We start from the raw sequence: 15,935 nt of genomic DNA, 5'->3' as shown, positions 1-15,935 counted from the left end.
TTAATCAGGTTTGCCTTTCTTTATCTTTTTTTATTTTTTTCAAAAAAATCCAAAAAAATAAAAGAAGCCCCACTGTTTAGCCATTGCCGAGAAGGAAGAGAAAAAAAAGAAAAAAAACGAACGATTGAAGCTAGTGGTTGTCGATAAGGAGAAAAAAAAAGTAGCAGAGAACGATTGATTTAGCCTTGAGCGAGAAGGAAGAGGAGAAAAAAAAGAGAAAAAAGCTAGACTGTTTCTCTGTTCGTGCCGTTGCCGAAGAAGGAGGTTCTTCTGCGCCGTTGCCGAAGAAAAAAAAATGAAGAAATAAAGATGACATTGCTGTTGAGGCTCACGAAAGAGAAGGAGTGGAGTTTAGCTGCTCTCTGTTCGTGCATTGCCGAAGAAGTAGAAGTCTTCACGACGTCGTAGCTGGAGAAGAAGCTCTTTTCAGCGCCTTTACAGAAGAATACAAAGAAAAAAAAATTATGCTGATGAAGACGACGGCCTCTAAGCATGTCGGATTATCACGAAGCTTTTGTGAAGCAAGACTGACGTTCATTTATTGTCGAAAAACCACTGGGGATGCGGTCTTTGGTCTCAGTGCATGAGGAAGACGAAGACTATCTCGGTGCCCTGAGAAAGACAAAGACTGCTCTGTTTGGTGCCGTGAGAAAAAAAGATGACAGTCTCCCACCATACTTGGTGCCGTGAAGGAAGGATCAGCTGTTGACAAGGATTCCGAACTTACCGACGCCCGTGCTATTTGGAATCAGCAGAAGGAAGAAGGTTGCCGATTAAAATTTTTCTGAACTAAGCGACACCCGTACTGTTCAAGATTGGGAAAAGGAAGAAGGTTGCTGATTAAAAAAATTTCCTAAGTTAGGAAAAGTTTAATCAGCGCCGGGTCACACCTCTTCAACTCAGAGAGCTATGAGTTTCACGCCAGATAGAGGCGACTGAACCGAGTCAACCCAGGCCAACTCGGTTCGGGCCCACTCGGGTAAAAAAAAAAAAAAGGAGTAATGGACCAATTTTTTTTCCATATTATTCTAACCTTCTTTGAAGATTTTTAATCATGTCACATGATCAAGAGATTCCATCATCCTGTGTTCCGAATTTTCAATTGCAAGCATTAATGGGGGAGATGAGATGGATGATGAGGGAGGAGTTAAAAGAAATACATGGGAGGTTGGACAGGGCAGAAAAGTGAGCACGACGGGTACAACTATCATTTGTTCCGAATATCCCAAGGAGGAACAAGTTGTACCAAAGGGAAGTTGAGGATATGGGCAAACTTGACGATTTCGAGGAGTATGATAAGATGTAAATGGCCAGCCATAGGAGATATGACCGAAATTGAGAAGCTAGGAACCAGGTAGATAACAACTTGGGAAATATGAAGATGAAAATTCCTACGTTTCAAGGAAGAAGTGATCCTGAAGTATACCTCGAGTGGGAAAAGAAGATGGAGTTGGTTTTTGATTGTCACAACTACTCCGAATTCAAGAAGGTAAAACTCACTACAATTGAATTTACTGATTATGCTATTGTGTGGTGGGACCAGTTGCCCATCAACAGGAGACGGAATGGACAACGTCCTATTGAAAATTGGGATGAGATGAAGAAAGTGATAAGACAACGATATGTGCCAAGTCATTACTATCGGGATCTATACCTCAAGCGGCAAGGTCTCAATCAAGGTAACCGAAGCCTTTATGATTATTATAAAGAGATGGAGATGGCTATGATTAGAGCCAATGTGGACGAGGATCGGGAGGCAACAATGGCTAGATTTTTGAATGGGTTAAACCGAGAGATTGCAAACAAAATCGAGATACACCATTATGTGGAATTGGATGATTTGGGGCATATGGCTATCAAAGTTGAGAGACAACTTAAGAGGGGTGGTATACGGCCAAGACCGGCTCCACATAATTCAAGTACAACACCTTGGAGGTCAAGCTACCCAAATAAAGAAGAAACTTCATCCACCTTCATGGCCAACCACGAGCCCAAAATAGACACCACTACCATGGATTATCAAGGTAAATCAGCCCCAATTTTGACTCATTCTAATGAGATTAAATGTTTCAAATGTCGGAGAAGAGGACACATAGCTAGCTAATGTCCAAACCAGCAAGTTATAATGATCCAAGAAAATGGTGAAATTGATTCCGAAGATGAAGCTGATATAGATGACATGCCACCATTGGAGGACGCTCCCTTCAGAGTTGAGGAGTTCGGAGCAGATAATGGTGAGATGCTGTTATGGACTCGATAGCCGATTGAGTCATCCAAAGGCGACGCGGTTGAAGGGCGACACAGACCACTCAATTAATTAGAACTTATGTTTGGTTTATTTCAGAAATTACTAAGAACTTATGTTTGAATTATTTCCGCTCATTGAGCGTGTAAGCCATAATGGCACTTTTGTAAAACTATTTTGGTCCTCAGCGAACAGCTTAAGAGGAGCAGCAGAAATGAAAATGGGTATGTCGATTTGAAAATAGAATAGAGTTAAGGTTCTCCTCCGATGAACCTAGGTTACAGACTCCCTCAGAACCGTAGGTTACAGTCTCCCTCAGAGCCGGGTTATCATCTACCCCCTTCATCCATTTCCGAGCACTCTTCTTTTCCCCTTCTCTCTCATCATTCACCCAGAATTCAGAAACATAGGCAGGCCAGGACGTCAATAACACCCTGGTGCTGAACCTGAGCTGGATGCAGATCTCTCCTTCCATCATTGGTATCAGAGTGGGGAAATATGGGAGAGACGTCACGCTAGGAAGAGTGGTTTGAAAGGTTCGGGGAAAAAATGCAAGTCAAGCAGGACGAAGCAGAGGGTCGCTTGGCAACCCTGCTGGACAGTAGGATCTCTTCAGTCTCTCAAGTGTTCTCTCAACAAATGGATGAGCTCACAACCCTGATCCGAAGGATACCCACTCCAAATGGGGGACGTATAGAACACAATGGATAGGGGGGACATTTTAGTCTGAAGGGAGGACGTCCAGAGCATACTGGCCCAAGCAATGGCACCATTCCCAGGTACACTGAAATGGATTTTCCAGTCTATGATGGGTCAGAGGACCCTTTAAGTTGGTTGTACCGATGCAGTATTTTTTTCCACACCAACGTACTGCTGCAGTAGACAGAGTTGGGTTGGCCGCCTTCCACATGCTCGGCGAAGCGCAAGTGTGGGGCCACCAACTCAAAAAGGAACATCCAGGCATTGGTTGGGAAGACTTTACAGAATTGTCCACCATTCTGTTTGGGCCACCCACCCACACCAACCCTCTGGGCGATCTCATTCTCTTAAAATAGACCGGCAGTGTAGCCGATTACCCGAAATTATTTCAGGATAGGTTAGCCTGAGCTAGCAACATCATCCGAGTGGATCAACATGTTAGCTTCTTCACAGCCGGGTTAAATGAGGCCCTGAGGTTGGAAGTAGAGCTCCTCGTCCCCTCAGATTTTACACGAGCTATGAATTTAGCTCGAGCCTTAGAGGCCAAAAACAAGTTTCACAACAGAAAGCCAATGTGGCCAACCGGGAAACCCAACTCAGGAGGATCCTCCACAACCTCCCAATGGCGCAGCAATGCTTACACACCTCCTCCTTCCACCCAAAAACCCACCATTCACAAAAAAAATATCCAGAGCATAAATGGAAGCCTGGAAAGAAAAGGGGTTATGCTTTAATCGTGATGAACACTATATATTCGGGCACCACTGCAAGATACTCTTTTGGATAGAAATGGAAGAGGAAGAACATGAAGACCAACCAGTTGAACACATTGATACAGAGGAACCGGCTGTATCTTTACACTCCATCACAGGCATTCAGACCACCACAACAATGCAGGTCTGTGCTTTGGTTGGCAACCAGCCACTAGTAGGTCTAGTGGACTCAGGCAGCAGGCACAATTTTATCAGCATCATAGCAGCCAAGTATTTGCAACTTCCGGTGCAATCCCAGCCAACCACTTCAGTGACCATTGCCAATGGTGAAATAGTGTCGACCTATGGGATCAGCAAGTCTGTCCGGTTTACCATTGCTGGTCATACTTTGTCAACAAATTGTTTTATCATTCCCCTAGCTGGTTTTGATTTAGTTCTAGGCATTAAGTGGCTCCAGACATTAGGGCCGATCTTATGGGACTGTGCAACACTTACAATGAGCTTTGAACTGCACAACCACAGAATCACACTTTAGGGCCGTCATACCGAAGGTTCAGCACAACTTCATAGCATCTAGCACCTGCATCCCACAGCAACCACGTTGGAATTACTGCTGGATGAGTTTACAGATCTCTTTCACCTACCCAACAACCTTCTGCCAGTGCGCCACTGTGACCACAAAATCCGGTTGAAGGCTAGCTCTGAGGTGGTGGTGGTGCGACCATATAGATACCCCCACCCATAAAAAGATGAGATTGAAAGGCAATGCGCTTTCATGCTAGACAAAGGCCTCATAAGACCGAGTACCTCTCCCTTCTCGTCGTTTGTCATGTTGGTGAAGAAGAATGATCACACATGGCGGTTTTGTGTTGATTACCTAGAATTAAATTCCAAGACCATTAAGGACAAGTTTCCAATTCCGGTGGTGGATGAGTTACTAGATGAACTCCACGGGGCCAAATTTTTCACCAAGCTCGACTTGCTGTCCGGCTATCATCAAGTCAAAATGTATCCTCTAGACATAGAGAAAACAGCCTTCTGCACTCACCATGGACATTTCGAGTTCATTGTCAAGCTCTTCAGCCTATCCCATGCGCCATCCACATTTCAGGAATTAATGAATGAGGTATTTCGTCCCTATCTCATAAAATTTCTTCTTGTTTTCTTTGACGATATCTTGATTTTAAGTAAGAGTTGGGTGCAACACCTCCAAGACCTGCGTCTGGTCTTCAGCCTCCACCAGACTCATCAACTATATTTGAAGCGCTCCAAGTGCTCCTTGGGTCAGCCACAGGTGGCCTATTTGGGTCATGTGATTACAGCAATTAGAGTTACTATGGATCCCACAAAAATAGAGGCGACACTGCAGTGGCCACCACCCCGAAATGTTGCTGCCTTACGAGGTTTTCTGGGCTTAGCAGGGTATTACAGAAAGTTCATCCAGAATTATGCACACCTCGCAGCGCCCTTATCAAACCTGCTGCGCCGTAACACCTTCCTCTGGACTGATGCAACAGAGACCTCATTCCACTGGCTCAAGCAAGCTCTAGCTTCAGCATTGGTACTTCAGCTGCCAAATCTTGAAGACGTGTTTGTGCTGGAATGTGATGCATCCGGCAGCGGTATTGGGGCAATTCTTCATCAATCCCAGCACCCCATTGCATACTTCAGCCATCAGCTAGCCCTCCACCATCATAAATTGCCAGCCTACGAAAGAGAATTAATTGGGTTAGCAAAGGCCGTACAGCACGGGCGACCATATTTGTGGGGCCTCTTTTTTCTCATCCGCACTGATCACTCCAATCTAAGGTTCTTGTTGGACCAACGCATATCCAACCCACCACAACAACACTGGATAAGCAAGCTCATGGGATTCAATTTTACCATCGAACACAAACCTGGTCCCTTGAACCCAGCCACGGACGCTCTCTCCCGTCGTTCAGACGAAGCACTGCAAATTGCAGCCATCAGCCAACCCACACCTCTATTGCTAGAATCCAAACGTCAGAAGCACCAATCCACTACAGAATTACAGCCACTATCTCAAAGAATTACAGCAGGCCAGATGGCGTCTCATTGGTCCATCCAGGATCAGCTCATCCTGTACAAACGGCTCATCTACCTCCTGCATTCATCTCCCTTGGTGCTGAGTATTTTATCAGCTTACCATGACAGAACGCATGAGGGGCTCCAAAAAACTTTACAGAGGATACGCAGTGATTTTTATTGGGCCGGGTTGAAGTCTAACGTTGCAGATTCCAGTGCAACAAGGCTGACCATTTGTCTCTGGCTGGGGTACTTCAGCCCCTCGACCTCCCCACTTAGGTATGGTCCGACCTCTCTATGGATTTTATTGAAGGCCTTCCGCGAGCAGTGGGGAAATCCATACATTTTTTCGTGGTTGACTGCCTTTCCAAGTATGCCCACTTCATGCCCATGGCCCATCCGTATACAGCAGCCACAGTCGCCCAAGTTTTTTTTTGACAATATTATGCATCTCCATGGCATTCCCGAGTCCATTGTTAGTGATCAGGATGTGATCTTTACCAGTCACTTATGGAAGGACCTCTTCCAATTATGTGGCAAGAAACTCAAATATTATTTGGCCTACCACCCTCAAACTGATGGTCAGACAAAAGTAGTGAACAGAACCATCGAGATGTATGTACTGTGCCTTGTGGGGGACAGCCCCAAGAAATGGGTTCAACGCATTAGTTGGGCAGAGTATTGCTACAACACTTCATTTCATACAGCCTTACAGGAGACACCCTTCAAAATTCTCTATGGCAAGGATCCCCCCCCCGTTTGCTCTCATATACAAAAGGGTCCACCCGAATGGATGCACTTGATCACGCCGTGCAAAGTAGAGATTAGTTGTTAGCAAATGCACTAGACCACCTACGAAAAGCTCAGGCTCGCATGAAGCTCCAGTATGATCAGAACCATCGGGATGTGAAGTACCTTCCAGATGACTTTGTCTGGCTCCGTCTCCAGCCATATCGCCAACACTCCATTTCCGGTATGCGCCACAAGCTTTCCCCCATGTACTTTGGGCCCTTCCGAATTCTGCAGCGAGTGGGACACAATGCCTATCAGCTCCAACTAACCCTAGAGTCCCAACTCCATGATATTTTCCATGTTTCCCTTATCAAGCCTCAGTCCATCCTTGCACTACCACCGATAGAGGACGGTAAGGTCTCTTTCACTCCGATCAAAATTCTGAAGACTCGGCAGCTCGCAGATAGCACCCAGATTTTGGTTCAGTGGTCACATAGTGATCCTACATACGCCACTTGGGAAGATCTACAGGTGTTCCAGCACGTGTATCCTTCATTTGAGCTTGAGGACAAGCTCTGTTCCCAAGGGGGGAGTGATGTTATGGACTCGATAGCCGAACGAGTCATCAAAAGGCGACACGATTGAAGGGCGACGCAGATTAGAACTTATGTTTGGTTTATTTCAGCAATTATTTAGAACTTATGTTTGAATTATTTCAGCTCATTGAGCGTGTAAGCCATAATGGCACTTTTGTAAAACTATTTTGGTCCTCAGCGAACAGTGTTAAACACCTAGCCAATACATCCCAAAAGACCGGCCTATTAGAACCGAATGGTATAAGTACTTAACCCCAGAACCATAACATCACACTCCACCTTCGCGAGCCGATGTCCACGGTGGCATAACACTCAATGACAGGGGATAGGTCAAGATCCCATAATCCCTTATGCCCACCAAATTCGGGGCTCGCGACACCCGTGCCAGGGCACTCCCCTCGGGGATTCGAACTTGCGACATGGGAGCCCGCTTTGATAGCAAATGTTAAGCACCTAGCCAATTAATCCTAAAAGACCGACCGGTTAGGAGCTGAAGGCATAGGTACTTAACCCCAGGACCATAACAAACAACTTAAGAGGAGCAGAAGAAATGAAAACCGGTGTGTCGAATTTGAAAACAGAACAGGGTTAAGGTTCTCCTCCGACGAACCTAGGTTGCAGACTCCCTCAGAGGCGGTTTATCATCTACCCCCTTCATCCATTTCCGAGCACTCTTCTTTTCCCCTTCTCTCTCATCATTCACCCAGAATTCAGAAACATAGGCAGGCCAGGACCTCAACATCACCCTGGTACTGAACTTGAGTTGGACGCAGATCTCTCCTTCCGTCGGATTACTCGGTCCATGGTCAGAGACCATAACAGATGCTTGGACTAGTCACACGACGTGCATTAAGCTTGCCAGCTAAAGAAGAGGAAGCAGAAGTACATCGGGAGAATATCTTTCACACTCACTGCTACGTGAAAGACAAGGTATGTAGTGTTATTATCGATGGCGGTAGTTGCACTAATATTGCTAGTACTTCCATGAATGAAAAACTAGGGTTCAAAACTCTTAGACACCCTCGTCCATACATGCTGCAATGGTTGGGGTTACGACACAGGTTGTTGTACCATTACAAATCGATAAATATGAGGATGAAGTAATGTGTGATGTGGTACCAATGCAAGTTGAACATCTCCTCTTAGGAAGACCGTGACGATTTGACAAACGTGTGCAACATGACGGCTTCACCGGAGGTGTACTCATTCATGCACAATCAACAGACAATCACTCTAGTTCCGATGACACCGAAACAAGTATATGAGGATCAAGTGAGGTTGCAACAATTGAGAAAGGCCTACCCTGGTGAGGATTTGAGGACAAATCCTTCTCAAGAGAGGGGGAATGATGTGAACAAAGGATGGTTATACTCTGTTATATTGTGGGACCCACCATGGTGGCACAAGTTGATGGAACCCACCATGAGGACGTGGGCTGGATATTCTCTATTACAATGTGGGACCGACCATGGTGGCACAAGCTGGTGGGACCCACCATGAGAACGTGGGCCCCAAGAAGAGTCCTCAAGAGTTAGAATTTTAGTTATATTAGATCTCTAGTAGATTATGTTATCTTTTCAAGATATGCTTATCTTAGAGAGATAGAGTTTGAGTTATGTTAGAATTCTAGTTTACATTGAGTTATCTTATTATGATATGTTTATCTTTAAGAGTTAGAATTTGAATGTAATTAGGACTCTACCACGTCCTACATTATAAATAGAGGACCTGTACAGGGATTTGAAAACTTTTTGATCATTATTGATATTGAGAGATTATTCTTCTTGAGTTCTTGAAGGAACTTTTCAAACTTATTAGGGTTTTTTCCTGTGGCGTTCATACCAACTTATTAAACGGATTGTCCATCCCCGTTTGTGGTATCTTCACCATACCAAGGTTCTTACTTTGCTAAGAAATGGGTCACGGTTTTCCATCAAACATGAAAGGTCTTGGGGACGATTACCAGATTTGGTATCGGGTTTCATCACGGGTTGACGTGGTTAGTTTCATCCATATTTAAAACATGTAAGTATCAATTAGAAATCTCTTTCTTATAAAATTCCAAGATATTAGGGGTTGTACTAGTGGAATTTCCCAAACATGGATAACAAAACTTTGGTAGTAATTTTTAGTGGGTGAAAAAAATTTCTCGAGTTACATTTATAATAGTTTTCAATTTTTTGCATACATAAGCTCTAAAATTTTCAGTTTGTTGTGATCTATTTGCCTTATCATTTTGTTTACGAGAAAAAAGAGAGTGAAAACTCAAATTTCGATTTGAAAAAAAAATTGAACATCCAAAATGGAAATGCACAAATGCTGAGAGAGATAATTTCAAAAAGTGTCTGTGATTTTTAAGGATTGTAAACTCTTTTAGTTTTTTATATATTAGGTTTTGCAATCATTGAAAAAGGGGGCGAGGGATTTTTAACTGAGTGTTGACTCCCAAACCATAAGTCATTTCTAACAAAAATTATACCCATTATGCATCATTAATCGATCAAAACCTTTACGATGATCTTATATTGTTAAGTCTGCTTTATGTAAATGGGCAAAAAGTGGGTTGTTTGACTCGGGTGAATATCACACTACACATTAACATGAGAATTTAATTTTTTATATTCCTTGAAAATTTTGGATCATTAGGTCATTTGCATCGTCAATATGTTTCAGCCTTGCATATCCATATTTAAAACATGTTAGTATCAATTATAAATCTCTTTCTTATAAAATTCCAAGCTATTAGGGGTTGTACTAGTGGAATTGTCCAAACATTGATAACAAAACTTTGGCAGTCATTTTTAGTGGGTGAAAAGAATTTCTTCACTTAAATTTATAATAGTTTTCAACTTTTTACATACATAAACTCTAAAATTTTCATTTTGTTGTGATCTATTTGCCTTATCTCTTTGTTTATGAGAAAAAAGGGAGAGTGAAAACTCAAGTTTGGAATTGAAAAAAAATTGAACATCCAAAATGGAAATGCACAAATGCTGAGAGAGGTAATTCCATAAAGTATCTATAATTTTTAAGGATTGTAAACTCTTTTATTTTTTATATAATAGGTTTTGCAATCACCGAAAAAGGGGGCGCGAGGGATTTTTAACTGAGTGTTGACTCCCAAACCATAAGCCATTTCTAACAAAAAGTATAGCCATTATACATCATTAATCGATCAAAACCTTTATGATGATCAATGATTGTTAGGTCTACTTTTTGTAAATGGGCAAAAATTGGGTTGTTTGGCTCTGGTGAATATCCCACTGCACAATAACATGAGAATTTAATTTTTTCAACTCCGTGAAATGTTTTGGTCATTAGGTCATTTGCATCTTCAACATGTTTCTGGCATGCGTATCCATATTTAAAATATGTGAGGATCAATTAGAAATCTCTTTCTTATAAAATTCCAAGCTATTAGGTGTTGTGCTAGTGGAATTTCCCCAACATGGATAACTAAAACTTTGGTGTTCATTTTTAGAGCATGAAATAATTTTCTTCACTTACATTTATTTTAGTTTTCATTTTTTTCCATACATAAACTCTAAAATTTTCATTTTGTTGTGATATATTTGGCATATCTTTTTGTTAACGAGAAAAAAAGGAAGAGTGACAACTCAAGTTTGGATTTGAAAAAAAATTGAACATCCAAAATGGAAATACACAAATACTGAGAGAGATAATTCAAAAAATTATCTGTGATTTAAAAGGATTGTAAACTCTTTTATTTTTTTTATATATTAGGTTTTGCAATCATCGGAAAAGGGGGGCTAGGCATTTTTAACTGAGTGTTGACTCCCAAATCATAAGTCATTTCTAACAAAAATTATAACCATTACACATAATTAATTGATCAAAACCTTTATGATGATCTATGATTGTTAGGTCCGCTTTTCGTAAATAGGAAAAAAGTGGGTTGTTTGGGTCTGGTAAATATCCCACCGGACGTTAACTAGAGAATTTAATTTTTTCTACTCCTTGAAATTTGGATCACTAGGTCATTTGCATCTTCAACAAGTTTCAGGCATGCATAGCCATATTTTAAACATGTTAAGATCAATTAGAAATACCTTCTTATCAAATTCCACCAAGCTATTAGGGGTTGTACTAGTGGAATTTCCCAAACATGGATAACAAAACTTTGGTGTTCATTTTTAGTGCGAGAAATAATTTTCTTCACTAACATTTATTATATTTTTTAATTTTTTGCATTCATAAACTTTAAAATTTTCATTTTGTTGAGATCTATTTGCCTTATCTTTTGGTTTAGGAGAAAAAAAGGAGAGTGAATTGAACTTTCAAAATGCAAATGCACAAATGTTGAGAGAGATAATTCCAAAAAGTATCTGTAATATTTTGGGATTGTAAACACTTTTAATTTTTTATATATTACGTTTTGCAATCATCGAAAAGAGGGGGGGAGGGGGGGGGGGCATTTTTAATTGAGTGTTGACTCCCAAACCATAAGTCATTTCTAACAAAAATTATAGCCGTTACGCATCATTAATTGATGAAAACATTTACGACGATCTATGATTGTTAGGTCAACTTTTTGTAAATGCACAAAAAGTGGGCTAGTTGGCTCGGTCGAATATCCCACCGCACGTTAACTTGAGAATTTAATTTTTTCTTCTCAAAATTTTTGGATCATTAGGTCATTTGCATCTTCAACACGTTTCAGGCATGCATATCCATATTTAAAACATGTTAGGATCAATTAGAAATCTCTTTCTTATCAAATTCCAAGCTATAAGTGGTAGTACTAGTAGAATTTCCCAAACATGGATAACAAAACTTTGGAGTTTTTTTTTTAGTGCGTCAAAAAAATTTCTTCACTAACATTTATTAAAGTTTTCAATTTTTTGGATACATAAACTCTAAAATTTTCATTTTGTTGTGATCTATTTGCCTTATCTTTTTGTTTACGAGAAAAAAGGGTGAGTGAAAAATCAAGTTTGGATTTGGAAAAAAATTAAACATCCAACCTGCAAATGCACATATGCAGAGAGAGATAATTCCAAAAAGAATATGTGATTGTTAGGGATTGTAAACTCTTTTAGTTTTTTATATATTAGGTTTTGCAATCACTGGAAAAGTGGAGGGGGGGGGGGGGGGGGGGGGGGGGGGGGGGGGGGGGGGGGAGAGGGGGACATATGTTGTAAACTAAGTGTTGACTCCCCAACCATAAGTCATTTCTAAAAAAAATTATAGGTGTTACACAACAATAATCGATCAAAACCTTTACGATGATCTATGATTGTTATGTCAGCTTTTTGTTAATATGCAAAAACTTGGTTGTATGTGATATGAACCACGTCAACACGTGACGAAACCCGATACCAAATCTGGTAATCGTCCCCAAGACCTTTGAAGTTTTTATGGAAGCCATGACTCGTTGCTTAGCAAAGCAAGAACCTTGGTATAGTGAAGATGCGACAAACAGGGATGGACAATCTGCTTGATATTTCATTTTGAACGCCACAGGAAAAACCTTGATAAGTTCGAAAGTTCCTTCAAGAACTCAAGAAGAATAACTCTCAATTATGAATAAAATCGAAGGTCCTCAAATCCGTTTACAAGTCCTCTATTTATAATGGAGGACATGGTAGAATCTAGATAGAATAAACCCTTTCTCTAATTACATTCAATTAAAGAAAACTACTTACGGTAACTTGATGTAAATAGAATCCTAATATAATGCAAACAAGATCTTCCAAGATATGTTGCCAACTCGTGGATATCCTTTCGGATCCCACAAGATCTTCTAACCACCTGCCCTTGTAGGATAGATTTCCAACTCGTGTTTATCCTTGTGGGTCCCACAAAATCTCATGGTGGGTCCCACCAGCTTGTGCCTCTCCATGGTCGGTCCTACATTATAGAAGAGTAAATCTTGCCCATGTCTTCATGGTGGGTCCCACTAGCTTATGCCTCCATGGTGGCTCCCACAATATAACAGAGTAAAACCAACCTATGTAGGTGGGTCCCACTAGATTGTGACTCCATTGAGGGTCCCATAATATAACAGCGTAAAAAGTGGGTTGTTTGGCTCTGGTAAATATTCCACCGCACGTTAACTTGAGAATTTAATTTTTTCTATTCTTTGAAATTTTTGGATCATTAGGTCATTTGCATCTTCAACATGTTTCAGCCTTGCATATCCATATTTAAAACATGTTAGTATCAATTAGAAATCTCTTTCTTATAAAATTTCAAGCCATTGGGGGTTGTACTAGTGGAATTGTCCAAACATGGATAACAAAACTTTGGTAGTCATTTTTAGTGGGTGAATAAATTTTCTTCACTTACATTTTTAATACTTTTCAATTTTTTGCATACATAAACTCTAAAATTTTCATTTTGTTGTGATCTATTTGCATTATCTCTTTGTTTATGAGAAAAAAGGGAGAGTGAAAACTCAAGTTTGGCTTTGTAAAAAAATTGAACATCCAAAATGGAAATGAACAAATGCTGAGAGAGATAATTCCAAAAAGTATCTGTGATATTTAAGGATTGTAAACTCGTTTATTTTTTATATATTAGGTTTTACAATCATCAGAAAAGGGGGGAGGGGGGGGCAGGGGGAGGCGGTTTTAACTGTGTTGAGTCCCAAACTATAAGTCATTTCTTACAAAAATTATAGCCATTACGCATCATTAATCGATCAAAACCTTTAGAATGATCTATGATTGTTAGGTCTGCTTTTTGTAAATGGGCAAAAAGTGGGTTGTTTGGCTTGGAATATCCCACTACACGTTATAAATGAGAATTTAATTTTTTCTACTCCTTGAATTTTGTTGGTCATTAGGTTATTTGCATCTTCAACATGTTTCAGGCATGCATATCCATATTTAAAACATGTTGGGGTCAATTAGAAATCTCTTTCTTATAAAATTTCAAGCTATTAGGTGTTGTGCTAGTGGAATTTCCCAAACATGGATAACAAAAACTTTGGTATTCATTTTTATTGTGTGAAAAAAAAATTCTTCACTTACATATTATAGCTATAAATTTTTTGCATACATAAACTCTAAAATTTCCATTTTTTTGTTGTCTATTTGCCTTTTCTTTTTTGTTTGCGAAAAAAAGGGGAGAGTGAAAACTAGGGTTTGGATTTGAAAAAAAATGAACATCCAAAATGGAAATGTACAAATGCTGAGAGAGATAATTCCAAAAAGTATCTGTTATTTTTAAGGATTGTAAACTCTTTAAGATTTTTATATATTAGGTTTTGCAATCATCGGAAAAAGGGAGTGGGCGGGGGGGGGGGGGGGGCGCGAGACATTTTTAACTGAGTGTTGACTCACTAACCATAAGTCATTTCTAACAAAAATTATGGTCGTTACACATCATTAATCAATCAAAACCCTTACGATGACTTGTGATTGTTATGTCAGCTTTTTGTAAATAGGCAAAAACTGGGTTCGTTTGAATCTGGTAAATATTCCACCACACGTTAACTTGAGAATTTAATTTTTTCTACTCCTTGAAATTTTTGGATCATTAGGTCATTTGCATCTTCAACATGTTTCAGCCTTTCATATCCATTTTAAAAACATGTTAGTATCAATTAGAAATCGCTTTCTCATAAAATTCCAAGCTATTAGGGGTTGTACTAGTGGAATTTCCCAAACATGGATAACAAAATTTTGGTGTTCATTTTTGTGCTTGAAAAAATTTTATTCACTAACATTTAATATAGTTTTCAATTTTTTGCATACATAAACTCTAAAATTTTCATTTAATTGTGATCTATTTGCTTCTGTTTTTTTATGAGAAAAATGAGAGACTGAAAACTCAAGTTTGGATTTGAAAAAAAATTGATCATCCAAATAGGAAATGCATAAATTCTGAGAGAGATAATTCCAAAAAGTATCTGTGATTTTTAACGATTGTAAAATCTTTTAGTTTTTTATATATTAGGTTTTGCAATCTTCGGAATAGGGGGGCGAGGCATTTTTAATAGAGTGTTGACTCCCAAACCAATAGTCATTTCTAACAAAAATTGTAGCCATTACACATCATTAATCGATCAAAACCTTTATGGTGATCTATTATTGTTACTTCCACTTTTTGTAAATAGGAAAAAAGTGGGTTGTTTGGGTTTGATAAATATCCCACTGCATGTTAACTTGAGAATTTAATTTTTTGTACTCCTTGAAATTTTTGGATCATTAGGTCATTTTCATCTTCAACATATTTAAGGCATGCATATACATATTTAAAACATGTTAGGATCAATTAGAAATCTCTTTCTTATCAAATTCCACCAAGCTATTAGGGGTTGTACTAGTGGAATTTCCCAAACATGGATAACAAAACTTTGGTGTTCATTTTTAGTGCATAAAATAATTTTCTTCACATACATTTATCAAAGTTTTCAATTTTTTACATACATAAACTCTAAAATTTTCATTTTGTTGTGATCTATTTGCCTTATCTTTTTGTTTACGAGAAAAAAGGGAGAGTGAAAACCCAAGTTTGAATTTCAAAAGAAATTGAACATCCAAAATACAAATGCACAAATGCAGAGAGAGATAATTCCAAAAAGTATTTGTGTTTTTAGGGATTGTAAACTCTTTTAGTTTTTTGTATATAAGGTTTTTCAATCATCGGAAAAGGGGGGAGAGGCATTTTTAACTAAGTGTTGACTCCCAAACCATAAGTCATTTCTAACAAAAATTATAGCCGTTATGCATCATTAATCGATCAAAACGTTTATGATGATCTATGATTGTTAGGTCAGCTTTTTGAAAAATGTGCAAAAAGTGGGTTGTTTGGCTCGGTTGAATATCCCACCGCACGTTTAACCTGAGAATATAGCTTTTTCTACTCCTAGAAATTTTTGGATCATTAGCTCATTTACATCTTCAACATGTTTCAGTTTTGCATATCCATATTTAA

At 39.4% G+C, this 15,935-nt stretch overlaps 2 protein-coding genes across 2 annotated transcripts; both read left to right on the top strand.

Annotated features, from left to right (window-relative positions):
• Window positions 1-1,381: 1,381 nt before the first annotated feature.
• LOC137938299 (uncharacterized) lies at window positions 1,382-2,104 on the top strand. The gene has a single exon (XM_068783279.1). It carries the CDS (start codon window positions 1,382-1,384, stop codon window positions 2,102-2,104), a length of 723 nt encoding a protein of 240 aa, XP_068639380.1.
• A 4,472-nt stretch (window positions 2,105-6,576) lies between these two features.
• Window positions 6,577-7,080, top strand: LOC137938297 (uncharacterized). The gene has a single exon (XM_068783278.1). It carries the CDS (start codon window positions 6,577-6,579, stop codon window positions 7,078-7,080), a length of 504 nt encoding a protein of 167 aa, XP_068639379.1.
• The last annotated feature ends 8,855 nt before the right edge of the window (window positions 7,081-15,935 follow it).

The sequence above is a fragment of the Aristolochia californica genome, unplaced genomic scaffold (genome assembly GCF_029961685.1).
Source record: "Aristolochia californica isolate CCGP_79_NKW_82.1479 unplaced genomic scaffold, dmAriCali1.0.hap1 SCAF_8, whole genome shotgun sequence".
NCBI lineage: Eukaryota > Viridiplantae > Streptophyta > Magnoliopsida > Piperales > Aristolochiaceae > Aristolochia > Aristolochia californica.
Note: the sequence above shows the minus strand (reverse complement) of the source record. Positions and strands in the feature narration are given on the sequence as shown.